The 26,803-nt window shown below is 37.9% G+C and overlaps 1 protein-coding gene across 4 annotated transcripts in view; it reads right to left on the bottom strand.

Moving 5' to 3' along the window:
- Nucleotides 1-546: 546 nt before the first annotated feature.
- Nucleotides 547-26,803, bottom strand: part of SGCD (sarcoglycan delta) — a 949,146-nt gene continuing 922,889 nt past the window's right edge. For all 4 annotated transcript variants that reach the window (XM_058721207.1, XM_058721215.1, XM_058721221.1 and 1 more), the window contains 2 exons: nt 10,386-10,509; nt 547-9,039 (listed from right to left, as the gene is read on the bottom strand). In XM_058721207.1, the coding sequence (XP_058577190.1) occupies nt 8,866-9,039; nt 10,386-10,509 (298 nt within the window). In that variant the 3' untranslated portion in view covers nt 547-8,865. The remainder of the gene's footprint in view (nt 9,040-10,385; nt 10,510-26,803) is intronic.

Below are 26,803 nucleotides of genomic sequence, written 5' to 3'. Positions count from 1 at the left end.
TTGGAGTGGTTCTGATGAGATGCCTTCTATCATAAATTGTTTCACTGACGGCCCCATCTAGGGCAGTGATGCTAGGGTATTCTTTGGAAGACAATGAAAGGTGATTAGGTCAAGAATGGGCCCCTGGCTCAAACGTGGCTTATTCATAGGCAGACCAGGAATGCTAAGGTAGTCTGATTAAAAAGGTTTTACCTAAAATTGACCAGTCACATTGGATTCAGAAGGGGGTGTAGTATAACGTAGCAAAAGGAGCCTATGCAGGACATCAGGGGAGCGGTCGAAGCTGTTTTCCTGACCTGCTTCAAATCCTGGGGACTTCCCAATTCCAGGCCATGTATTACTGTAAAAATAAGCTCTCTTTTATGAGGCAGCCTGTGTGAATCTCTTCTGAGAGCCAAAAGTGGCTTAATCAACATGTCAGGCCACTGATCAAAGAAATGCGGAAGAGAAGTTCATCTGAAAATTTATTTCTGAGGTAGAGTCAATAGGAGTGACTGACTTATCAACTATGAAAGAGGAAGTCCCTAAAGAAGTGGACAAGGGTGCTTTCCTTCTTACCAATCATTATTTTTATTAATATATTTTACAAGACTGCAGTTGAAATAATATTAAATACAAATTTTTTTTATACAGAAAGTGTAATAAAGTTAAAATAGTTCCTTGTAGTTCATAGCATTATTGCAATGCTTACAAAATTTTTGCATAGAGTGTGCAAGGATCGATGTTATTTAAAACAAAACAAAACTAAACTAAAAGGCTCTTCCTCTTACATCAAACCCAAACCCAGAGAAAAACAAAACAAAGCCCAAAATAACCCAAAGGCTGAACTCAATTGCTTTATGGGAATGGGGTTCCTTTTTCAAAGTCTCCAAGCAAGTGGGACTTCTTTGTCCTCTTTTCTGTGAAAAGCACCAGAACCTGGCTTCTCCAGGGGCATATCTAGCCAGAACAATGACGGATGGTCTCTAACTTTTCCCTTTAAAATATGACCTCCTTAAGAGGTGTGTTTTTCCTTCATGGCCTCAAAGGGAGAAACTTTACTGAGGAGGTAGGTGGTTAATACATAGAAAACTCCAACCCCACCCCTCACCAAAACACTGCATACAAAATAAGCCAATTTTGTGTCTATCCAAAATTCAGGTGTGCCAACTCTTCCCTTTGCTGCTTAAACCTCCCCCCCCCCACCCCTCCTTATCAGGGAACCTAATTTTTGGCTTTGGTGATGTTAGTTCCATGAGACTCATTAAGGGTATCCATTTCTGATTTGCCATTGGGACACATTGATCAGTAAAAGAAAATTATTGAGTGACTTACCCTGAAACAGGGCTTTTGACATTTTTGAACTCGTCCCTTTATTAAGGTTTTATGGGGTAAGGTTGAGCCAGAGGTGATTATAGGACTCTGGCTCGTACTGGGTCTGTGTCTGTTGGCAGCAGTGGGAAGTTCTGTCTACAAACACCCAATAGATCAGATATGTGCTGTTGAGAAAGCAAGAAAAGGAGGATGAACCCCAGTCTCTTTGCTGCTGTGTTCTCTCAGCTCTGGGTGGAGGCAGATTGATCATAGGACCTTAATATGGGCATACTGGTTTATAACCCGTTCAGATGGTCCCTGGCTGAGTTAATTCTTCAAAATGATTTTAGGTCTTTTAACTCTTACATATCAAACCCTCATCCCTTTGCTCAAAAGATGAAAGTGCTCCAAAGCCACCAAGTTGTAAGGGACTTCAGATGTACTCATCTTCTCCTTCAGTAGTTAGAATGCCACCAATCTCATTGCTGAATCTAGGACACCAGTTAAAATGTATAGGTTCAAGGCTAAAGACAGCCACTGTTCAGACAAGAATTGGCAAATAGGTCCCATTTCCAACTCAGATCAATGTTTGTGATGGTCTGAGTGCTTTGTCAAGAAGAATTCTGCTCACAGGGAGGGGTATGGCCCATTAGTAATGGTTGACAAGGTATGGCATGTGGGTCTGCAGCCATTAGAGCCTAAGTGGCCACCTTGGGTATTGAATGCATAATGCTGAGTTCTTGCTACAATGGCAGAGATTGAGCTCCCTTCTATTTGATTCTTTCAAGTTTTGCCACAGGTAAAGGTCAGGAAGTATGATAATCAAGACCTCATCTAAAATAAGATCTTTGTCTTTTGAAGTGAGGAATAGGAGAAGGAAATGTATGTGTGCAGAAATGCTGACTTGCTTAGCCTATGCCTATAAATCACTAAGTATTACAATTTTCTCTTAACTGTAATGCTGACACCCCAGGCATCTTTCAATTTGTAAGGACAAGAAGTCTGACTTAACAAGAATCAAACAGAGCAAACAAAAAAAAGCTTTTTTTGGTTCCAGATTCTATTGTTCAGACAGATCACTTGTATTTTCACTGAAGGTATCTCTACTTTAGTACTGGATGCTGTCATGGATGAGAGACTATAGAGATAAAAGTCTAATAGCCTCATCCACCCAAGAAGGTCTAGCCTAACAGCTGGTAGGAGACACTTCTCAACACCTTGAAAAATAGTTTGACATATTGGTGACTTCATAGCATAGTGGGTTGGAGTTAGACCCACATTCTAGCTCTGCCATTTTCTAACGAGTGGCTTTGGGCAAGTTTCCTAATCTCTTTAAGCCTCAGTTTCCACATCTGTAAATTGGAACTATAATAGAACTTAAAGGATTGTTTTGAGGATGAAATAAGTGAGTGCATATAAAACACTCAGCATTGTGCCTAACATATAGTGCTTAATGAACATCATTCAATGAAAATTATTTTAACTGGAGAATAGAATCCAACATTTGACATATCTTAGAGAAGTCTTCAGATCCATAAAATTCACTTCCATTTTATGTTAAATTTTGAGGGTGTAATACTTTTTGGAGAGGTTGAGAACTTTGCTCAGATTCTCAAAAGAATCTATAACCCCCAAATTCAGTATCATCACCAACATCTTCCTCGTTAACAATTATCGTTTTCCTGCCTTAGGACACTCCTTTGCTATACTGTTCCTATGTAACCAAACTTGTCAGCTGGGAATTTCTCACATGATGAAATCTGAGCTCTGTCCCCAAATAACCCAAATGGAGAAGTAGGCTGTGAAGACAATGGCAGACGAGAGACCACTAGGCAAGTCTAGCAGGGGCAGAGATTTTAGGTAAAACAGATGTTTCCTTCTTCATGTTTGTTGTATTTATCTGGCCTCAGCTAGGGCTCAGCAGTGAAGCAAAATCCCCTCATTCGCTACTGAGGATGTCTACATGCCTAATGAGGCATCTTGGACTACTTTGGCTTCCTAGTATGACAGGTGGCTTTAGATTCTAAAAATACTTCTTGCTTACAGCAAGTTTTCCTTTGTTCTATTCTAAATGCAAAATTCATGGACATGGAACTGATATTCACACTTGCTGGGCTGACAGTGAGGAGTAGCAGTTAGCATTGCTGTTGACCTTCTGAGACTGTTCAGTAATGGATCTGATGACATCATCAACAGTGTTGATGATATCACACTGCCTATTGCATCAAGGGGCCTCACATCCTTGAACTGCTGTCTTTTCTCCCAGGAAGATGCTAATTTTGTACTCTATCAGTATCTGCAACAGTAAGTGTGTGTGTGTGTGGGGGGTAAAACCAAAGCAAATAACTTCTGTGAGCATGAGTCACCCCAAACTTGTTATTTTTTTCCACACTTGTGCTCTAACAATACTCAAAACACGGACTTCCCACAAATAATTATTTTTCCTTTGCCATTCAGACCTGCCTTGAGAAATGTCAAGGACTCCATTATGAAGAAAGCTTTTCAGAACCATAGAAATCCCATTGCGTTAGAAAGTGCTAATGTGTGTGGTGTCATAGTGGAAGCAGCAGGCTTCAGACTGCTTTATCTCCTATCAGTGGGTTTAGCTTTGTGAATGAGAAATTCAGAGGCAACCGTACAATTTTAAATTCAGATTGCCACAAAGAAAGAGATGCATATGACATCCCAATGCAGTAGTTTTGACTATTTCACTGGAAATATGTTGGAAGGGGAGGAACCTTGCCCTGAGGAGAAAATGATAAAAGACCAAAAGAGATACATTTTTATCTTTGAGATAAAAAGCCTGTTTTCTAAGGTTGTTTCTTTTATTATAACTTTTTCCCCCACCTGCTACTGGAGCACCATGCAAATGTATCATTCCAGAAACTGCTTCGTTATCCTTTTTATGCCTAAGATTTCCTAGTGCTGGGGAAAGAGAGCAAATAGTCTTGTTTGTAACTTACTTAAATGAGGTTCTCACCTTTCACAGAGCCTTAAAAAATAAGGATCAGGTGCTTATATGGATCTGTTTGTCTCTTTGGTCTAAACATCATGCTACCTTTTGCCTAAAATAAACAAAAGCAAGATATTCTCATGGAGCTGCTTCTGTGGAGGGCAGTGTTGCCAATTTAATCCCCTTTTGGTTGAATCCAGATAAAATGCAAAAGGGCTCTTTCTGTGACATTGATTAGGGTCTGATAAATGGTGGTCGATTTCCTTAAAAAAATCTTTCTGACATGAACATTCATGCTTACAAAGAGTCATTCGTTATTGATGCTATTTTAACAATATTGAATATAAGTATGGACTTAGCAATAGGCTATTGACTGAAGGGAGAAATCTCTGGTAGGAACTTGCCTTACTACACAGAGGTAGACACGATAGAATTCAAAATAGGTCTTTTTTTGCACTCCTGCTACACCAAAGAACACAGACCCAACTCCTTGGAAACAAAATCAAACTGGTATTGATCTGGTTTCCCCCTCAAAACACCTTCATAAAAGACTTTTACTGTATTTTTTTCTTCCCGCATATTTTCAGATGCTGCCTCCAAAATTTCTTATTATTCTTTCAACATTATTTATTGGTCCCACCAACCATTCAGGCCTGGTGGGGACATAGGAATGGCAAGCACACTGGAGGTATAAATAACTGAGGTGATGGACATCAACAAGATATGTTAGGTCAAAAGTGTTCTCTGGAGGACCATGGAATGTGCGTTTTTCTGGAACAGGTGATGGTGAGCTGGAACCTATGAAACTGCAGAACAGTCTCTTCAGGAGAAAGATTCTAAATTTAATTATAGGACCTTTGCTTCTCTTCTTGTCTTACACAATGCTGACCAGAGAAAGCACCTCTCCATTAAGGGTTCTAAGACAACTCTTGGAGAATCACAGCTTTCCTTTTGCACTAAGGCTTCCTCTGATTCCATCTTCCCTTTTCTCAAGAATCCTGTGAACTTGGATTTCTAAGACAAGTGGATCACTTTTATTCATAGCGTAGGGCTAATCTTTTTTTTTCCTGTAGGCAAGTATTTATATTTCCAAGCATCCAGGGAAATGTAGGGTTACTCCATGCTTCCTTGGAATTTGTTTTCCTTCCAGGTCTGTCTAACACATGGCACAAATGACCTCTACGTCAGGGGTCGGCAAACTTTTTCTGTAAAGATCCAAGTTGTATTTTATGCTTTGCAGGCCATGAAGTCTCTGACACAGTTACTTGGCCCTGCTGTCACAGAATGAAATCAGCCACAGACATCAAGGAAATGAATAAATGTGTCTGTGTTACAATAAAACTTTATCTACAAAGACTGGTGATGACCCAGGTTTGGTCTAGGGACCACAATTTGCTGACACCTGCTCTAGAGTTAAACTTTAAGCAGTCTTTGGTCTATGGTTGATGGATGTACAATGAAAACCATCCAAAGGAAACTGACCTAAAGGAAGTTAAAGCCAATTCAAGTTTATAAGATCTATCCCTTGGGAAAAAGAACAATTAAAAAGCCTCACACCAAGTTTCCACCTACAGAGATGCCACCATAAGGGCTTTTGACAACCTTTGTCATATGTTAGTAGGTTACCACTGAACTTTTATGACTTATTGAACAGATAACAAATATAAATGAGGGCTAAACGTTTGGAGATCACTTTAATTTTTAAAAATCTTCTGAAGAATATTAGCATACTAGAACTTCTAGAATATTGACGATTCATTTGAACTCTTTGTTATACCCCCTGCTCCTTAATATCCTCAAAGACGTGATTGTCTAGAAGATACTATATATAAAGATGAGAAAGAATCTCAATTTCTAAAATTAAAGTTTATCAGATTTTAATGTAAAAGATTTTTTTTCCAGAATTAAAACTTTTTCTCATGACCATGGACAAATTTTCTAGTTGGAGGAAGTTGGGAGAAAAAAAATATATACACTTAAGAACTTAAAATGCATTTTACCGAATTCTGCAGTCAGAACTGAAATACACGATTTAATCTATGCTAAGTTTCCTGCTTATTACCTGGTATACTGTGGTCACTTAGCACAAATGAAAACCAGAATTTTTTATGTCTGTCCCCCACAGGTGCTTCATTTCTATTCTTGGTTCGCTATTATTATTTTTATCCTATTTGTGATCTGATTACCTTTAGGATTAAATTCTGCAAGTGGGATCCCATTACTCTTTTTTTTTTTTTATTGGCATAAAATTACCAAGGGGCTCATCTTAGACTTTCATATAATGATTAGAACAAACTCAGAGGAAAGAGGTTCAGGGAACCTTCTGTTTTCTTGTCATCCATAGATAGTGTACTTGAGATGGTAAAATACAAAGATGGTCTCTCTGCTTAAAAACACTTAGTCTTAAGGTAATTAGCCATGGAGGGCCTCACAGCTACTACTGTTTATCTGAATGACGGGGCAGGGGATGCTCCTCGGGGCCAAGGGGGGCTTCTTCTATTTGGCAAAACCCTGTATATAGTACATGCAGATTCTGTCAGTATGATCCTACAGGAAAGAATACCGATGGAGGGCAACTTAACATGTTTTTAGGGTTTTCCTTTTTAGACTCTTAGTGTTGCAAACTAAGTAGTCTTGCCCGTGAACAACTCAATTCCTCTACATGGGATACCGAGAAGGAGTGACTGGAGGGGGTATGGGGTCTGGAAGCCAGCAGGGCCGCTGGTCAAGCTCAGAAACCACCCCTCCCCACCCCCTGCCCCACTCCTAAAGCAACACACAGCTTGCTTTATACATCCTTTGTATACAAACCTCAGCCTGATGCTTGAGTGTCATCTCAAAAATATCAAACCTCACATTTGTTTCCAAAACTTCCCCTGCTTGTGAAGAAAAATTAAAACCTTGTTGAAGAAAAAAAAAAACCACAAATGCCATCCAGGCCTACCAATATGAACTCATTTAGGATTGTGGGGCCGCTGCTTGCCAAATGGCATCCAGGACTGTCTAAGCCAGTTACAACAACATACGGGCTCATGAGAGTCCATGTCTGTCAGCCACCTGGTTTGTCTACCAGTTTTTAAGATGCCCACTCATGACTAAACCATTCCCCCTCCAATCGCCCAAAATAAACTACAGGTAACAACAAGATAAATAGGATGTGCTTCTCCTTGCTGAGTGCATTGACTTAAGGCATAGGCACATTTCTCCCTCTTTGAACAGAGATGGTGTAATCCCCTGTTCCAGCACAAGAGCTGGCCAGGGTGACCCTGGAGCATGACGATGAAGGTGGAGGGATGAGAGGTAGCTGATGGCGGGAACTAGGGAGATGCCTCCACGTATGGGGGAGTGGTTTCGCTGGGCCGTTGGGGACATGGTGAGTCTGAGAGAGACACTTGACTCAGTTTATATTAATTTCCAGTGACCATTTCTGGGGGCAGGTATTTTAGATCAGTGATTGCTGGGTCAGTATTCTTGGAGAAAATATAATGGTGGATGTAGGAATATAAATATCCCAACAAAAATATATATAAGGATATTGAAGCTAGAGTTTGTGCGTGTCTTTAGAAATAAAAAGGCAAGTCTCCCAATTACCTACCAATCCCAGGAAATATATAAAAATTAATTAGGTTTTCTAGGCTCCTCTTAATTAGGTTTCCATTCCCAAATGGTTTCTCTTGGGGTGGGGGTTCCTCTCTTAAGGATTTTGAGGCTGGAGTCCACTGGATAAAGTCACAAGTGAGGATGAAACAGACTTTGAGCCATTTTTTTTCCTTTAAACAGAGACATATCACCCATTTATTCTTTTCCCGTCAGGCCACTGAGTAGCTTCCAGCTGACTGAGGAGCAGCTGTTATCCTATTTTGTGCTGATTTACAACTCCTATTTTGACTGTGGGATAATATGTAATTTTGAAGGAACATAGCAGGAGTTGGGTGGGCAGTTCAAACTTTGCTAAAATTCATCCTCCACATTCATCCAATTACAAAGGCCCCAGTACATTTGGCTGTGAAGGGAGAACACCATTTTGAGTTCCCACAGCCAACTTCTATGGCACTGCCCCATCCCTAACTTGAAGAAGGGGAAGTTGGCGAGCCTTATGAAAGCTAAAAACGGAAACGAAGTATCTACTGCAATACAAGGGTCTCAGTGCTTGAGTGTGACTTAGAGATTCCCGCCATCACTGCCTTGTAATGACACTAAAGGGGAAGATGCGTGGCTGCTTAAACATGTAGGTGATTATTCGGTAAGAGTCTGATACACTGTGTGGTTTTGAAGGGTCTGGGGAATATTGGGCCTGAATTAGTGTTTTGATTTTATCATGTAGGTGGTAGGGTTGAAATGGAAATGATGGTGGATATCACAGGGTCACCCATGGTTCCTTTTGTACTGAAACCTCATTTTATACAGAGGATATATATATTTATTTATATATATTTATATATATTTATAGCCACCCACACGCATACGCATACACCCACATCCACACCCACACCCACACCCACACACACACACAAGGTCTTTGATAGGCTTTCTGTGTTCTAGTAAAAATAGCTGGCAGCCAGTGTCTAAAGCCAAAAATGGCCTTTATGCTGCCAACAAGGTCCACTATGGATGGTCTCTCAAAGGCAGACACTTGTGTTTATCTGACAAGTGGAACCAGTTCCTGCCTGGGACAGGAATAATCTCCCATTGGCGCAGACGCAGATCTCGAAGACCTTCTGCCTCGTTCCTGTAGGTGTGTAGGATCCGTGAGGCAGTCTAGGTAGTTTGATTTTCGCAGCATCTAACTTAATCTAAAGAAAGTGAACAGGAAGGAAAGAAGAGTTAGAAGCTGCCCTTTATTCTCTTGACATTCAGAAACAGTAGATGAAGTTCAACTGCTGTGTTGAGTATTCTAGGCCCTGGGAATTCAGAGACGAACGTGACAGATAAAGTCTCTATCCTCAGGGAAGCATATATTCTACCAAGACAATGTCTCACTGGTCTATATTAGCATTTTACAAAAAGTATATCATGTAGAATATGAAGAGAGTCCTAGAGTGAAATGAATTTGGAAATGCAAGGTTGATAATTTACTATGGATGGGCCTTCACACCCCAGCTCTGTCTGTGTGCATGGGAAGACTGCAAGAATATGCAGTGCTTTCTGGTCTTGAATGACTGTTAAGATTATAATCAATTCCTCCAGAGTCTGGATTCTGAGAGCTATAATATGCATATGTGATATAGACACTATTTCTACACGTGTATGATTTGGGGTTTGTGGCTTTTTGAAGAGACCATTTTGATAACTGAATACTTTGTCTAACTAGCTCTTTTAAAACAAATATAGCAAATGCCAAACCCATAAAGATGTGGATTAGGTACACAGAAGCAGGTGGGGATGGGAAATCTCTAACTAGATATGAAAAGTGGAATACAGTTTTGATTTAAAAAAAATACACATTTTTTCCATCTATTTAAAAACTCTTAAGTGGAAAAGTTCACCTATGCATGTGACGGAGACATTTTTAAAAGTTTGCAGTTCAATCTTATTTTCTTGGGGATTTGCCTTACCTTGTCTACACAAACCCAAGTAGCTATTCTATTCACCAAAGTTGGATTATGTTGGGTAGAAGAATTCATATCTTCAGTCCTCCAACGTCTTCTTGCCTAGTCTTACCCTATTTGAGGTTTGCCTTGTTCTGATTTGGGATAGCTGTTGGATCACACTCTCCATTCTCAAAGTAGAACCATACAATGTAAACTTTGAAAGTAACTGTGAGTAAATTAAGCTCAGCTTGAGTTAGATGTACATGATATACAGCTTAATCATGCCAGCTACCTAAATCTTACTTTTGGGTGACGAGAGAGAGAATTTAGAAATAGCATTCATTTTTATAGCCGTGTGTATAATTCTCTACTTGTAGTACATGCTATTACTTCAGCGCTTACAAACAATGAGCCATAACTCTTCTGTGTTGTGGGTTAAGCTTATAACTGTGCTGTTCAACATATTTGTTCCCGAAACAAAACCTGATTGGCTCCTCTTGTTTGAAAGTGGGATCAACTTCAGTGCCACAGGAGTCTGGGAAAGGTGTGGGAAAGGTTGGCTTGTTTGGAGCTGGATCTCTCTGAATTTGTGTCCTTCTCACCCCTACCTCTCCATCTTTGGACTCCAGCCTCAGCTCTGTTCTGCAGGTGGCTTCCATGTTGCCGGCTTCTGCATTTATTTCGACTCCTTTTGGGGCCTCCATCACCAGAGACCGGGTCGGGGACTCCAACCTGAAATACACACAAGACTAACACTAAAAATCCCATTTCGTTGTTTTGTTTTGTTTTTGGTAAATTTGAGAGGGAGTTGCTGCTCAGAGCATTGAAACAAAACAGCATTTCTGTATTCGTGCTGGAAATTCTTCTAGCTTTCTTTTACAAACCTGGTCAGGTTTATGACAGAGGACGTAACCTACCTGGGCATGGTCTTCATTGCATATAATGAAGATTATAAAGAAGGTGTTCTAGGATCCTGGCTTCATTTTATCTCACACCCAGCTAATTATTGCTTTATTGGTGTAGTTAACCAAGTTCTCACATAACTTTTATTTATTTTTAGAGTAAGGCTATCTCAGGTCTAAACCGAGCTTTCTAAAATTGGTAGATACTCCTACTTTGTCGAAAGAAGCAGCATCAGAGGTTAAAGTAAGAGACCTACCAGTTAGACATGCCTGACTCAAGCCCCGGGGCTGCCAGTAGGTGACTTTCGCAAGACTTCTCTCCTCACTTCTTTCTTTTCCAAAATTTCTCGATTTCTCCTTAGTTTTCTCATCTATAAAGTGCCTCAAATGGTGCTTGGCACATTGGAAATGCAGTGTATGTATTAACTGTTCCTATTACCGCTGCTGCTATTGTTTTTATACCATGGAATCATAAAGAAATCTCCGGCCTTACTCAAATAGTTGTCAAAAGAAGAGCTGAACTGATCCTTGGTTGCTGGGGGAGGGAGAAGGTAAGGAATTTGACTACAAAGGGGCAGAATGGCAAGGAGAGGTTTTTAGTGATAAACTTTTTTTTGTATCTTGATTGTAGCGGTGGTCACGTGACACTCCGTGTTTGGGAAAGCTCACATAACTGTACCCTCAAAGAGTGGATTTTATTATATGTAATTAAAAAAGGAGAGAAGGTGAATCAGCTACACTTATGTTAATTATTATGACCCAACATGATAATACTCCTTAGAAAGATCTTTGCCTAACTCATTTAACGTGAGAAATATTGACCATCCCCAGAATAGTCTAGATTTTAGTATTATTGCCAAATAGAAATGAATGAAGATCTTCTCTGTTTACCAAGAAAGTACCCCAGTTTAGGAAGCACAGACCTCAGCATGGCTCTCAACTGCTCTGATTCAGACCAGTCTCTTGTGTTTTATTCATATGCTCCCAACTTTCAGACACCTGGAACATGTTCACAGGGAACAGCATCCTCTCTGCCAACTGCTGGCTCCCTGTACTGCGTCCACCACTCCTTGCAAACCCTCTCGGGTTTCAGCAAGTGGCAGGAAGAATGAGCTGACCAGGGGGGACACCACCATGGAGCAATCCCAAGCCTCATCCCACAGGTGTCAAGAGAGGGCTTTTCTATGCTTCTCAGTCTGGGTTCCTGAGGTTTGCTTCTAGGCAGCAGCGTTCTCCACTGATGTTTGTATTTCCCCTGCAGTGACTCAACCAGAGTCCCAAAGAAAAATGACAGGTCTGTAGCACTGGTGAAAGATTGACTTGAGCTTCTGTGGAACTCTCATTTTTCCCTTTTCCATCTCAGCCCTTGTAATGGAAAAAATCCCCCATCCCTCCTGGCTCCTCATAAGATCTTCCCCAAGTTGGGGCTGAGCCCCCTCTAACTACAATTTACTTCATTTGCACGTGGTTTCTCTCACTTTGCCCTCAATACAAAGAAGGGGGTCTTGACACCAGAGCAATGGGGAGTGACGTCTGTGCAGCGCAGTCTTGCCTAGGACCTTAATCCATCTCCATTCAGCTCCTCCTGTGCTCTTGATACTCTCACTTTTGAAACATGAAGGTGGTTTTGTGCCATTTTCTTTGTTTCTCTCCTGCAAAGTCTGGCTGGCTTACAGTTTATCCTGCATTTTGTAACGTCTTTTCTTGGTACTAACGTTGATACCTTTTACCCTTCAGAAGGCCATAAGATTCCCATCTGGTAATATTTTTGTTCAAATCCAGCTTCCTTCACCCAATTCTCAATGGCACAGCTGTCATCCGTCTTCTCCAGGTGACAGTCTCATGCCATCTTCTCTTTCCACTTCCTTCTTCTTCCCTCCCCCTCTTATTTGACCAGTTAGCCTACAGTTTCTCCCTACTCAGTATACTAATGTATCTCTAACCTGGGCTATTTGACTGCCTCACAAGTTTTGTCTCTCATTCTTCCTTTCTTTCCAGTGTACTTCACAAATGGGTCTACCTCCTGAAGTGCATTTTGAATATGTCACTTCTTGTATCAGTAGGTGATGGGCACCGTGCAAAGTGCTTTATACATATTACCTCATTTTATCCTTCACAAAAACCCTATGATTTTGATATACTCTCTTAGTCTTGATAGTGCACAGAAGGATGCAAAGGTAAGAGACTTGCTCAGGGTTGTACATCTAGTAAAAGGGCATAGGTGAGATTCAAACCCAGGTTTAGTGGAATACCAAAGCCAGTATGTTTTCCACTATATCTTACCACTTACAGAAAAATTGGACTTCTTTCTTGTCTATCATATCTTCACACCATTCTTTAAATTTTGTTTGAGAGAAAGAGAGAGAGAGAGAGAGAGAGAGAGAGAGAGAGAGGGGCAGGCAGAGAGAGAGGCGAGAGAGAATTCTGAGCAGGCTCCACAAAGTCAGTGCAGAGCCCGATGTGGGGCTTGAACTCACGAACTGTGAGATCATGACCTGAGTTGAAGTTGAACACTTAATCAACTTAGCCACCAGGTGCCCCTTCACACCATTCTTTGTAGTTAAAGTCCACCTCTTCATGGAATTAGCACCTGTATTTCCAAAGCCAGTATCTATAAATAAGGGTAAGGTGATAGTATTGCATATAGCTCAGTGATACATACTTCCCGGTATGTAATATTTCTCAAAACTTAAATAACTGACATTAGTGACATCAAGTTCAGGACATGGTGAATGTGTTCATATTTGGTATGCAGCATTCAAACAGACTGATCATACAAATAGATAGCTGGGGTAAAAACAATTTAACATCGAAAATAATGTTTAGAGCTAGGAGAACTTGATCAGATGGCGTGCTGGCATTTCAGATGGACATTAGAATTCGCTTTACTCTTGTGCACCTCCTGTGGGCTCTGAGATCAGCAGGTGGGCTCCATGGCCAGAGAAGTGGACTCAGAATGACTGCTATCTTTTTCTACCCTCTCAGTTTTGAAAGTATTAGGGAGCTGAGAAAGGGCGCTACTCTGAAACTTTTATTGTGAAAAACTACAATAAGGGTAGAAATGGCAATTTCCTGTAAGCAGAGACAAAAAGGTAACTGCATTCTGCTTTGTAGCCTATCTATCTTGATATCTTTTGCTGTTAGGCAGACTTAATAGTTAAGTTCGTTCACATGTTAATCTTTCCCTTGTGGTAAAAAGCTCCTACCAGAGCCCTGGGAGCCTGCATAGAGCACTCCTGTGATGTCAATTTCTGACACTAGATAACCAGTCACAGGACAGTGGCTAAAATGGCATTGAGGAAGGAAAAATGGGAGGTGGCTCCATTCTGATGGGGGGCATTTGAGGGTCCTGCTGGTTCTTGGAAAGAAATGCTGCTTCCATTAGAAGAGAGTGCAACCGTCTTATGGCAGGACTGAACAGACTCAGAACTGAAGAATGGCCAGGCAGGGAGGTCCATGGGCTGGCCCAGGTCCTCAGAAACAAGGGTTCTCAACAGTGGGCATCGGAATCACCTGGAGGGCTTGTTAAAATACAGATTGCTGGGCTCCACCCCCAGAGTTTGGATGCAGTAAGTACTCGTGGCAAGTTGGAGCTGCTGGTTCTGGGATCACACTTTGAGAACCACTGCCCTAAAGCAAAGGTCATAATCTCAGGTGCCCACAAAGACTATGCAGGTGATGTAAATCAGTGACCCATAAGAAAGCTGTGAGGAAAACAGTCTCTGCACAGCAATATAAGGCAAGTGATGAAAATGCTTTCCATAGGAGGCAGCTCCTATTCTAATTTGGCTGATTACTGATGACGTTTGTAATGTCCTGAGCTGTTTTTTTTTCCTATTCCCACCCATTGCCTTTTCTCAAGAATAACTACTATTATGAATTTTGTGTTGACTATTTTCTTGCTTCTCTTTATAGTATTACTACATGTTTGCATCCTTATACCATTGTGTACCAGTGCATGTTTTTAAACTTGACGCATAAAACAATTCCACTTAGATATTCTTCAGCGACTTCTCCCCCACCTCAACATTATATTCCTGAGGTGCAGCTATGCTATAGCACATAGCTGTGATTTATTCAGTTTCCCCGGTGTCCTCTTAATTTGTCCATCCCTCTGTTGGACATTTGGGTTGCTTCTAGGTTTTTGTCTATCAACAGTACAACTCAGCACATTCTGTATGCGGCTCCTGGTACACGTGTGTAATTTTCTTGAGGACACATATGTGAAGAGTGGAATTGCTAGCTTCTGGACAATGCATAATTACAGCTTTTGTAGATACTAGTAGCTCATAGTAGTGTAGTGTGTACAGGTCCCACCAGTACTATATGGAGTTCTGGTTCTTCTCTCTTGCCAGCATTTGATAATGTTTTAGTATGACACGAGTGTGAAATGGGATGCTATTGTCTTTCAAGTTTGCATTGCCCAGATTCGTAATGGAGTTAAGCATCTTTTCATTTGTTTGGAAGCCATTTGGGATTCTCCTTCAGTGAAATGTCTTTTGTCTATTTTAATTGTTTGTATTGTTATTTTGTGTGTGAATTGTAGCCATACTTCATATTCTGAAAAAGAAGTATTTAGCAGTTTGATGTATTTACAATTTCTTTTCGAGTCTGTGGTTTTTGTCTTTTCACTCTGTGCTTAGCATGTTTTCAAGAATGGGTTTTATATTTTATATTTTATATTTTAATAGTGACAAATTTATGGTCTTTTCCTCTAGGGCTTGTGCCATGTCTTATTTGAGCAATCCTTCCCTACACTGAGGTCATAAAGATCTAATATACTGTTTTCAAAACTTTCAAGCTTTGCTTTTTCATGAAGTTTCTAATTCATCAGTATAACCTTTGGTGTATGGTCTGAGGTTGGGGTCCAAACAGATGTACATCCATGATCTTATCATATATTGAAAAGCCCATATTTAGCTTTGCCATATGGCATTGCCATATACCTATGGGTCTCTTTGGGGACTTTCTAGTCTGTTTCACTATTATTTGTCTACTCCTGTGACAATAATCAATTATTTTAGCTTATTTATTACAGTTTTAAAAGTCTGTATATTTCACAAGGCAAGTCCTCTTACCTTGGTCTTCAAGGTCTTATGTTCATTCTATTGCCATTGCATCTGTCTCTATTTAGTTATGTTTTCTTTGGTGTGTTTCAATAAAGTTTTACAATTCTCTCTATGTGGGATTAGTATACTTTTGTGGCTACTGAAAATGTTATTTTTATAAAGTATATCTCTTATCCCTATTCCTCTCTCCTGTTGTACTGATATCCAATATTTTTTGTGTGCTGATCTTATAATCAATACCTATGTTATTTTTCATTTTTTGTGCATAGGTTGTTCTAAGTTTTTTTGTTTGTTTGTTTGTAGGCACTAATTATGTTAATTTACAAGAGTTTTATATCTTTCTATTTCCTAAGCCATTTCTTTTTCTTTTCATGTTGTACTTACTGTATAAGACTATCTCATATAGTGTTGACCAGAAGTCAAGAAATGGCAATCTTCCTTTTTCCTAACTTTAAAGGGAAAACTTTCAACAATCTACTAGTATGATATTTTGTTCTCAGCATTTTTAAAAATAATACTTTTTATCAAGATATGAGAGTTCCTTTCTATTCTTATTTTGTTAGTAGTTTCTGTCATACAATATGAATTTTTATCAAGTACTATTTCTCTTTAATATATTAATGTGGTGAATTATATTAATTTTCCGATAATAACTCATTTCTATTTTTTTGGCCTTAACCCAACATTGTAATTACAGAGTATCTTTTTTTTTTTTTTTTTTTACTTCTGAAACTATTTGTTAATATTTTTTTTAGGATTTTGTACCTGTGTTAGCTCATAAGTGAGTTTATCCTATAGTTTTTTTGTCAGGTTCCATCACTTTTCTATATTCTGGATTTCTTATGAAAAATTAGACTGATTTGTATCTGGCCTATTTAAACTCATTTAAAGGACAACCCTCCTTTGGGCACAGAAAGACATTTTTATTAAAATATTTACAGGATTAGCTAGGTTTTGTGTTTTTTGGCAGGTTGGGTTTTGGTAAGTTATATTTTTTCTTGGTATTTTTCCATTTCATATAAAGATTTAAATTTGTTGGCAGAGCTTTTCATAATATCTTCAAATACCCTTGCATTTGTAGTTTTGTAATTTTGGGTCTCAAATATTTTTTTTTCACATCTTTTCCCCCTTGAACAGTATTGCCAATTTTTCTTTTCAAAGAACTAACTTTGGGTTTCTCTTACTTTATTTTAAAGTTTGTTTGAGAGAGAGAGTGCGAACCTGCATATGGCTGGGGGAGGGGCAGAGAGGGAAAATGAAAATCCCAAGCAGGCTCCATGTTGTCAGTGCAGAGTACGATGCGGAACTTGAACCCATGAACCGTGAGATCATGACCTGAGCCAAAATCAAGAGTTGGACACCCAACCTACTGAACCACTCAGATGCCCATCTTATTTTTCAAATTTGTTCCTATTTCTTGAATTTCTTCTTCTTTTGTTCTAGATAAATAAGGATAAATCTGCAGTTGTTCTAAGTTCTGAAATATGTTGCCTTCCCTAATTTTTAATATATGAATTTAAGGTTATGCACTTTTTTGGGGGCAGTGTCCCTGTGGAGTATTTATAATATGGGTGCAAATATATTTTTTTTTAAATTTTAGTACAATTTTTGCTGTTGTTTATGAGTTTTATAGAGTGTTGTCCTTAATTTCTAAAGCATGTAAGATTTTCTAGACTGTATTTTTAGTATGTATCATCTTGATTGGTTTTGAACTGATAATCTTATAATAGAAAATATTTTCTTTATAAAATCAAGTCTTTAAAAATCAAGATTAGGTTTTGGCCTAGTATGTGTCAATTTTTACAAATATTCATGCCTGTTTGAAAAGACTGTGTTATTGCAATTGTTGGTGCTATCTTCTATATGTGGTTATTAATTCCATATACATAAAATATATATGTGTGTATAGATATATATATTTAAAAAGAACAGTTACACACACACATACTTGTTAGGTCAGTTACTAAAAGCAGTATGTTGTTAAATACATTCCAGCATAGAACTGTTATGTCTTTTCTTCTTATATTGTGTAGTGGTCCTCTTTATTTCTTAAAATGTTTTTTTGCCTTAAAATTAATTTTGCCTATTAGTATAGTTGTTCTCACTCTGTTTATATTAGTTTCTATCTTGGACACATTTTTTTCATACTTTTAAATAGCAACTATTCTGTATGGTTATGTTTTAGATTTTCTCATGTAACTGGATTATTTTTTCTTTCTGATGATTTTTTATTGAAATCTACATACAGTGAAATGCACAGATCTTTTTATTTTATTGACAAACATATATATTGAAGGTGTACAGTGTGACCTTTGGGAGAGGGTCATGTGCTTTTTTCCGTAACTGAAGCATAGTTTACACATAATGTTAACATTTTTCAGGTGTACAATGTAGTGATTCAAAGACTATATGTTATGTTATACTCACCACAATGCAGCTACCATCTGTCACCATAGAACACTCTTATTCATTCCATAACTACTGGAGTCTGTATCTCCTCTCCATGACCTATTTTGCTAACCCCCACTACTCCTTTACTCTCTGGCAGCCATCAGTTTGTTCTCTGTATTTATGGGTCTGATTTTGTTGTTTGTTTATTCATTTGTTTTTTAGATTCCTCATATAACTGAAATCACATGGTATGTGTCTTTCTCTGACTTATTTCACTTGGCATAATACCCTCTAGGTCCATTCATGTCAGAAATGGCAAGATCTCATCCTTTTTTGTGGCTGAGTAATATTCCATTTGTGTGTGTGTGTGTGTGTGTGTGTGTGTGTGTGTGTGTGTGTGTGTGACATCATCTTTATCCTTTCATCTATGGATGGACACTTTGGTTGCTTCTATATCTTGACTATGTAAACAATGTTGCAATAAACATGGAGGCATATTTTCAAATTAGCATTTTCATTTTCTTTGCATAAATAACCAGTAGTGGAATTACTGAATTGTATGGTATTTCTATTTTTAATTTTTTGAGGAATCTCCACACTGTTTTCCACAGTGGCTGCACCAATTTACATTCTCACCAACAGTGCCTAAGGGTTCCTTTTTCTCCACATCCTTGCCAACATTTGTTATTTCTTGTCTTTTTGATTCTAGCCATTCTGATAGGTTTATGGTGGTATCTCATTGTGGTTTTGATTTGCATTTCCCTGATGATTAGTGATGTTGAGCATTTCTCACATGACTGTTGACCATCTGTATGTCTTCTTTAAAATAATATTTATTATTCAGGTCCTCTGTCCATTTTTTAAATTGGGTTATTTGTGGGGCTTTTGGTATTGAATTGTATCAGTTATTTATATATTTTAGATATTAACCCCTTGTCAGAAATATCATTTGAAAATGATCTTATCCCGCCCAATAAGTTGCCTTTTAATTTTGTTCATGGTTTCCTTTTCTGGGCAAAACTTTTCAGTTTGACATAGTTCCAACAGTTTATTTTTGCTTTTTGTCTGAGGAGACATAGCTAGAAAAAAAAATGTTGCTAAGGCTGATATCAAGGAAATAGTGTCTGTTTTCTTCTAGGATTTTTATGGTCATGTCTCACACTTAGTTCTTTAATCTATTTTGAGTTTATTTTTGTGTATGGTGTAAGAAAGTGGTCCAGTTCATTATTTTGCACAAAGCTGTCCAATTTTTATCAGCACCATTTATTGAAGAAACTGTCTTTTCCCGATAATATATTCTTGCCTCCTTTGTAGTATATTAATTGACCATGCAAATATGGGTTTATTTCTCGGCTCTCTGTTCCATTGATCTCTGTGTCTATTTTCGTGCCAGTGCCACACTGTTTTGCATACTACAGCTTTGTAATATATCTTGAAGTCTGGGATTGTGATACCTCCATCTCCATTCATTTTTTTCAATATTGACTTGGCTGTTTGGGCTTTTTTGTGCTTCCATACAAATTTTAGGATTATTTCTCCTAGTCTTGTGAAAAATGCTATTGGTATTTTGATAGGGATTGTATCAAATCTGTAGGTTTCTTGGGGCAGTATGGACATTTTAACAATATTAATTCTTCCAATTCATGAGCATAGTATGTCTTCATATTTGTGTCATGTTCAATTTCTTTCATCAGTGCTTTATAGTTTTTACAGTACAGGTGTTTCACCTTTTTGGTTAAGTTTATTCCTATATATTTTATTTTTTTGGTACAATTATAAATGGAATTGTTTTCTTAATTTCTCTTATACTTTCAGGGTATAGAAATGCAGTGGATTTCTGTATATTAATTTTGTATCCTGAAACTTTCCTGAATTCATTTATTGTTTCTAGTAGTTTTTTGGTGGGTCTCATGTCATCTGCAAATAATGCTTTTTTTTTTTTTTTTTCAATATGGATGACTTTTATTTCTTCTTCTTATCTGAGTGCTATGGCTAAAACTTCCAGTACTATGTTCAGTAAAAGTGGTGAGAATGGATAGCCACGTTTTGTTCCTGATCTTATAGAGGAAACATTCTCAGTTTTTCACCATTGAGGATGATATTAGCTGTGGGTTTTTAATATATGGCTTTTATTATAATGAGATACATTCCTTCTAAACCCACTTCACTGAGATTTTTATCATGAACATACATTCAATTTTGTCAAACGTTTTTCTCCATTTATTGGGATAAGATGATTTTTATTCTTTTTGTTGATGTGGTGTATCACATTGATTGATTTGAGAATACTGAACCATCCTTGCATCCCCAGAATAAATCTCACTAGATTGTGGAGAATAATCTTTTTAAGGTACTGTTGAATGTTGTGTGCCAATAATTTGTTCAGGAGTTTTGCATCTATGTTCATTAGGGATATTGGCCTGTAGTTTTCTTTTTTGGCAGTGTCTTTGTCTAGTTTTGGTATCCAGGGTATTTTCAGCCTTGTGAAATGTATTGGGAAGCTTTCTTTCCTCTTGTATTTTTTGAAATAGTTTGAGGAGAATGGGTATTAACTTTTCCTGAAATGTTTCATAGAATTCACCTTGTGAATCCATCTAGCCTGGACTTTTATTTCTTGGGAGTTTTTTTGATTATTGATTCAATTTTGTTTTGTTCAGATTTTCTATTTCTTTCTGATTCAGTTTTGGAAGATTGTATTTTTCTAGCGATTTATCCATTTTTTCCAGGTTGTTCAATTTGTCGGCATATAATTTTTCATAGTAGTTTCATAATCCTGTGTATTTCTGTGGTGTTGGTCGTTTCTGCTCCATTTCTTATTTCATTTGTGCCCTCTCTTTTTTTCTTGATGAGTTTGGGTAAAGGATTATCAATTTTACCTTTTCAAAGAACCAGCTCTTGGTTTCATAGATCTTATTCTATTGGGATTTTTTTAGTCTTTATTTCATTTATTATTGCTCTCATTTTTGTTATTTCCTCCCTTCTCTAAACCTTGAGCTTTGTTCTTTTTTTCTAATTCCTTTAAGAGTAGGGTTATATTGTTTATTTGAGACTTTTATTATTTCTTGACAGCCTTTAATCACTATAAATTCCCCTCTTAGAACTTTTTTCACTGTGTCCCAAAGATTTTGGAGCATTGTGTTTTCATTTTCATTTTTCTCCCTGTATTTTTTGATTTCCTCTTTGATTTTTTCATTGGTCACTGGCTGTTTGGTAGCATGTTGTTTAGTCTCCACATATTTGTGGTTTTTTTCCAGATTTGTTTTGTTTTTTTTTGTTACTGTGATTGATTTCTAGTTTTATACCATTGTGGCCAGGAAAGATGCCTGCTATGATTTCAGTTTTCTTAAATTTATGGAGACTTGTTTTGTGGTCTAACATGTAATCTATCCTGGAGAATGTTCCATGTGCACTTGAAAAAAATGTGTATTGTGTTGTTTTGTATATATCTGTTATATATGATGGGATGGGATGTTCTGTATATATCCATTAAGTCTATCTAGTCTGTCATTCAAAGATAATATTTCCTTCTTGATTTTCTGTCTAGATGATTTACCCAGTGACAGTCCCCTACTATTATTATATTGTTGTCAATTTCTCCCTTTATGTCTCTGAAAATTTTTTTTATGTATTTAGGTGTTCCTATGTTGGGTGCCTAGATATATACAACTGTTTTATCCTCTTGTTGAATTGACCCCTTTATAATTATGTAATACCATTCTTTGTCTTTAGTTGGAGTCTTTGTTTTAAAGTCTATTTTGTCTTATATAAGTAGTGCTACCTTGGCTTTTTTTGACCTCAATTTGCATGCAATATATTTTTTCATCTTTTCACTTATAGTCTGAATGTGCCTTTAGGTTTGAAGTGTTCTACACAAGTAGACCATGACAAAAGCAATGAGATGTCACTTACGATATTAGTTTAAAAAAGGCTAAGACTTCCATATTGGGTTAGTGCTCTCATTCCCTCACTCTGCGGTATGCCATCTGCTATCTTGAGAGCTGTCCTATGGAGATATCTAAGAAACTGAGGAAGCCCACTAGCCTATGAGGAATCAAGACTCTCAATCCAACAGTCTACAGGAAAATGAATCTTGCCAACCACAGGAGTGTTTTTGGAAATAGATCCTCCCCAAGCCAAGCATTTGAAAAGACACAGCCTTGACCAACAGCTTAAATGCAGCCTCACAACTGATCTTGAGTTAGAGGCATCACTACATTGCAATCAGATTTCTGACCCACAGAAACAGTGAGATAACGTCTATTGCTTTAAGTTTTTAAGCTTTAGGGTAATGTGCCATATAGCAGTAGAATAATACAATAAGAAACTGCCAAACCATTTTCAAAGATGCACAGTTTTACATCCCTACTACCAATATTGATGTAAGTAAAACTATTCTGGTGGCTATGAATTGGTACTTTAGTCATCATCTTTCTGATGACTAATTACTTTAAGCAGCTTTTCATGTGCTTATTGGCTATTCACAGATGTTCTTTTGAGAGGGATCTCTTAAATTTTTTTTTAACGTTTTTTAATTTATTTTTGAGACAGAGACAGAGCATGAACGGGAGAGGGGCAGAGAGAGAGGGAGACACAGAATCGGAAGCAGGCTCCAGGCTCTGAGCCATCAGCCCAGAGCCCGACGCAGGGCTCGAACTCACGGACCGTGAGATCGTGACCTGAGCTGAAGTCGGACGCTTAACCGACTGAGCCACCCAGGCGCCCCGAGAGGGATCTTTTAAATCTCATGCCCAACTTTTTTTTTATACAGTTGTGTTATTTGTATTTTTATTATTGATTTACTATATATTTTGTGTAAAAGTTCTTTTTCAGATATATATATATATATATATATATATATATATATATATATATATACATATATATATATATATATATAGGATATGGTATATATCCAGTATTTTCTCCTACTCCATGATTGGGCTTTTCTGTTTCTTTTTCTTCCTCTCCCTCCCTCCCTCCTTTCCTTTCCAACACTATCTTGATGAATTTATGTTGAGTACTTTTTGCACCTTTTCTAATAAACCAACACCTACACCAGGGTCACAAAGATAGCTTCTTATATTTTCTTCTAGAAGCTTTATAGTTTTAGCTCTAATATTAGATTTATGATCCATCTTGAATTAGTTTTTAAGAATAGTACTGAGTACTCTCCCAAGAGATTTACCCTGTTGCTGCAGCAACATTTGTTGAAAAGATACCCCTTTCCCCACTGAATAGCACTGTTTGGTTGAAAATCAATTAACCATTTTGATAGATCTATTTCTAAAGTCTCTATTCTGTTCTGTTTATCTATCTATGTCTAACCTTATGCTAATACCGGATTGTCCTGACTGCGAAAGCTTCATGATAAGTCTCAAAATCAGGTAGTGTCAGTCCTTTAACCTTTGTAAAAGGAAAACAGATTCTTTTGGCTATTCTATAGCCTTTCCTTTTCCATATGAAATGTTAAAGCCTGTTGGGATTTTGATTGTGAACCCATAAAACAATTTTGGGGAGAGTTGATATCTTAACAATATTGATTCTTTAATGGATTTTCTTTTTAAATCTAGCTGCCCAAATTCACCATTCTTCATTTATGTGCTATTATTACATATTTTGGCTTGTATTTTTTAATCCAGCAAGATTACTTGTATATACTATTTATATATGTCTACGTAGTTTCTACTTTATTCAGTTATTCTGTCATCTTAAAATTCCCTTTGTTTTTAACATAAAACAAAATTCTTGGTATTTTCTTTCAGTGATGGTCTGCTGGGCCAAATCTTTACTTTTATTTTTCTGGACTAAATCTTTAAATTTCATGCCCTACCCTGTGGGAGGAATTTTTGGCTGGATGCACAATTATGCTGACAGTTATTTTGTCTGAGAACTGAAGATATCATTCCTTTGTATTCCCATTCTCACAGTTGTTGTTAAGAGATCAGCTGTCAGTCTAATTTCAGTTCTAGAACTTCTATTTGGTTCTTTCCTCTCCTGTTGCTTTTTATATTTGGTATTTTGGTATGTTATTCTGATGTGTCTCGATGTGGATTTCATTTTATTTACTTGAATTTTTTTTTGCATCTCTAAATTTGTAGTTTTGTATCTTTCATCATGTGTGAGTAATAGTCACCTGATATTCTTTGAAAATTGTTTTTGCTCCATTTTTTGCTCTTTTCATTCTGAAACTTGGACTAGACACTCTCACTCCAGCTTTCCTGTTACTGCATCTCCTTGGATAATTCTCAGATATATTTTCACGTTCACTTATTTTTCACCTATCTCTCAATATCCATTGGAGTTTTACTTTTTGAGATAATATTTTCATTTCTAAAAATTCTGTTTGGTTCATATTCTAATTAGTCATTTTTATATGTCTTTATCTTTTACTCTGTCTTTAAAAAAACTTTTTTTGATGTTTATTTTTTGAGAGAGAAACAGTGCAAGTGGGGGGAGGGGCAGAGAGAGAGGGAGGCACAGAATTTGAAGCAGGCTTCAGGCTCTGAACTGTCAGTACAGAGCCTGACATGGGCCTCGAACTCATTGACTGGGAAATCATGACCTGAGCTGAAGTTGGATGTGCAACTAACTGAGCCACCCAGGCACCCCTATCTTTTACTCTTTCAATTCATTCTTTTGTTTCTTTACTCAGAGTAAATACACTTGTTTTATATTCTTTCTCTACTAATTCCTATATTGGAAGCTTCAGTAGGTCTAAATTGGCTGCCTCATTTTCCTGCTTGCTCTCCTGCTCATGGTGCCTCATTTAAGTGTTTAATGTTTCTCATTTGTGGGTTCATATTTTTCTTTATCTGTAGAAATTGAGACCTGCATTTAGGGTGCTTTTTCTAGAGAGGATTTGCATTTGTCATCAGTCACTGGTGCCACCATCAGCTTGGGCCAACTGTAAACTAATTTTTTTGCTTGAGGTTTTAGAACCACCTAAGTAATACATATTCAGGCTATAAGCCACAGTGAGGGTCAGTTTAGAGTTACCAAACTTTGGAATCATTTTTTCTTTCCCTTCCATTCAGTGCTGAGATTCAAAATAGGTAACTTCCCTTGCAATCCCCTGGGTGAGAGTTGGGTACACTGGGGTCCAAGTTTCATTGTGGGATCTTTAATCAGACTGTTTCAGGTTGGCCCTGAGATCTGTTTTGCTCCTATGACAGGACATTAAAACTGTAGCTGAGTTTCATCTAGTTCAGCAAAATCTGTAAAGTTATAGCTGCACTTGATACTCAGGTTACTTCTCTAGATTCCCATGCTGTTTTAGTTCTTGGATTCTGAAAAATCCTAATTTCCAATTTTAGGTTTTTTCAGTGGGTGTGCTGGTTAGGATACTAGACTACCATTCTACTGCACTAGAGGTCCAAATTTCTGATTTTTCAAAGAAGATGGAAATTGAAATTACAGTGAAATCACCTCAATTTTAAAACTTGGTAGCCTATTACTATTCTATACCATGAATGTGCCAACTTTTTAAGAGCCAGATCTAAGGTTAAGGTCTAAGGGTTTGGTCTAAGTGTTGCCAGTTTGCTAGAAAACTCTCTAGAAGTTTACTGATCAAAGTTCAATCAGAGAAAGATAACCTCTATAAATAGAAAATATATAGACACCTTGTAGGAATTTAATGTGTCTTTGTGTCTGATCTTGGGTCTTAAGTCAGCAGGACAGGCAGTCAGGAAGGGGAGATGGATGTGAAGTGGAGGGAGAAGATGAGCTGGAACCTACCAGGAAGAAGCGGTAAGAGATCGCCAACAAGTACCAGTTCAAAGTCTCTGAGTGAAAGAAAAGCTGCTTCCCCCCCCGCCTTTTTTTTAACATTTAAAAAATTTTTTTTTAAATTCAATTTTGAGAGACAGAAAGCGCGAGCGGGGAAGGGGCAGAGACAGAGGGAGACACAGAATCAGAAGCAGGCTCCTGGCTCTAAGCTGTCAGCACAGAGCCCGACACAGGGCTTGAACCTACGAACTGTGAGATCATGACCTGAGCCGAAGTAGGACGCTTAACCGACTGAGCCACCTGGACACCCCTGCTGCTCTTTGTGGAGAAAGCATGGACCTGGCACATGAGCTGGAGGGGTTAAAGACTTGGCTGCTGCCCCACACTAAGAAGGTGAGCTGGCAGGTGATTTCCAACAGTGCCTGGTGCCCTGCACTGACCTTCGGGGGTAAAAGGACTATATCTGCTATTTAATGCCACCCTTCAGTCCTCATGCAGCCATGCTAACTCAGTGAAGGGAATTACAGGAAACATAGTTCTTTTTTTTTAATTGTACTATGTTATTTCATTTTATTACTTTTTAAAATTGAGATATAATTGACATATTAGTCTCAGGTGTACAGAAGAATGATTTGATATTTGTATATCAAAGTCTAGTTAACATGCATCACCTTGGAATCAAACTGTGATAATGTGCTTCTTTAAAAAATTATTTGGTTAATAATCACTTATAGATCCGTTGCTGTCTAAGAAACCAGTCTCTAAATTAAACCAGTTTGATTTTCAAGTCAGTTTGTGTTTAGATATGCTCAAATTTCTAATATCTGGACCAAGTGAATACTGCATTTGCCAAGAATAAATTGGGAAATGAATTCTGTAAGCAAACGACCCATTGTTTTCCTGTAGGTCAGTGAAACGTAGTTCTAACATAGCCAAATT

This window comes from Neofelis nebulosa, chromosome 1, assembly GCF_028018385.1.
Source record: "Neofelis nebulosa isolate mNeoNeb1 chromosome 1, mNeoNeb1.pri, whole genome shotgun sequence".
In the NCBI taxonomy this organism is placed as follows: domain Eukaryota; kingdom Metazoa; phylum Chordata; class Mammalia; order Carnivora; family Felidae; genus Neofelis; species Neofelis nebulosa.
The sequence above is the reverse complement of the archived record's forward strand: the minus strand, read 5'-3'. Positions and strand labels throughout refer to the sequence as shown.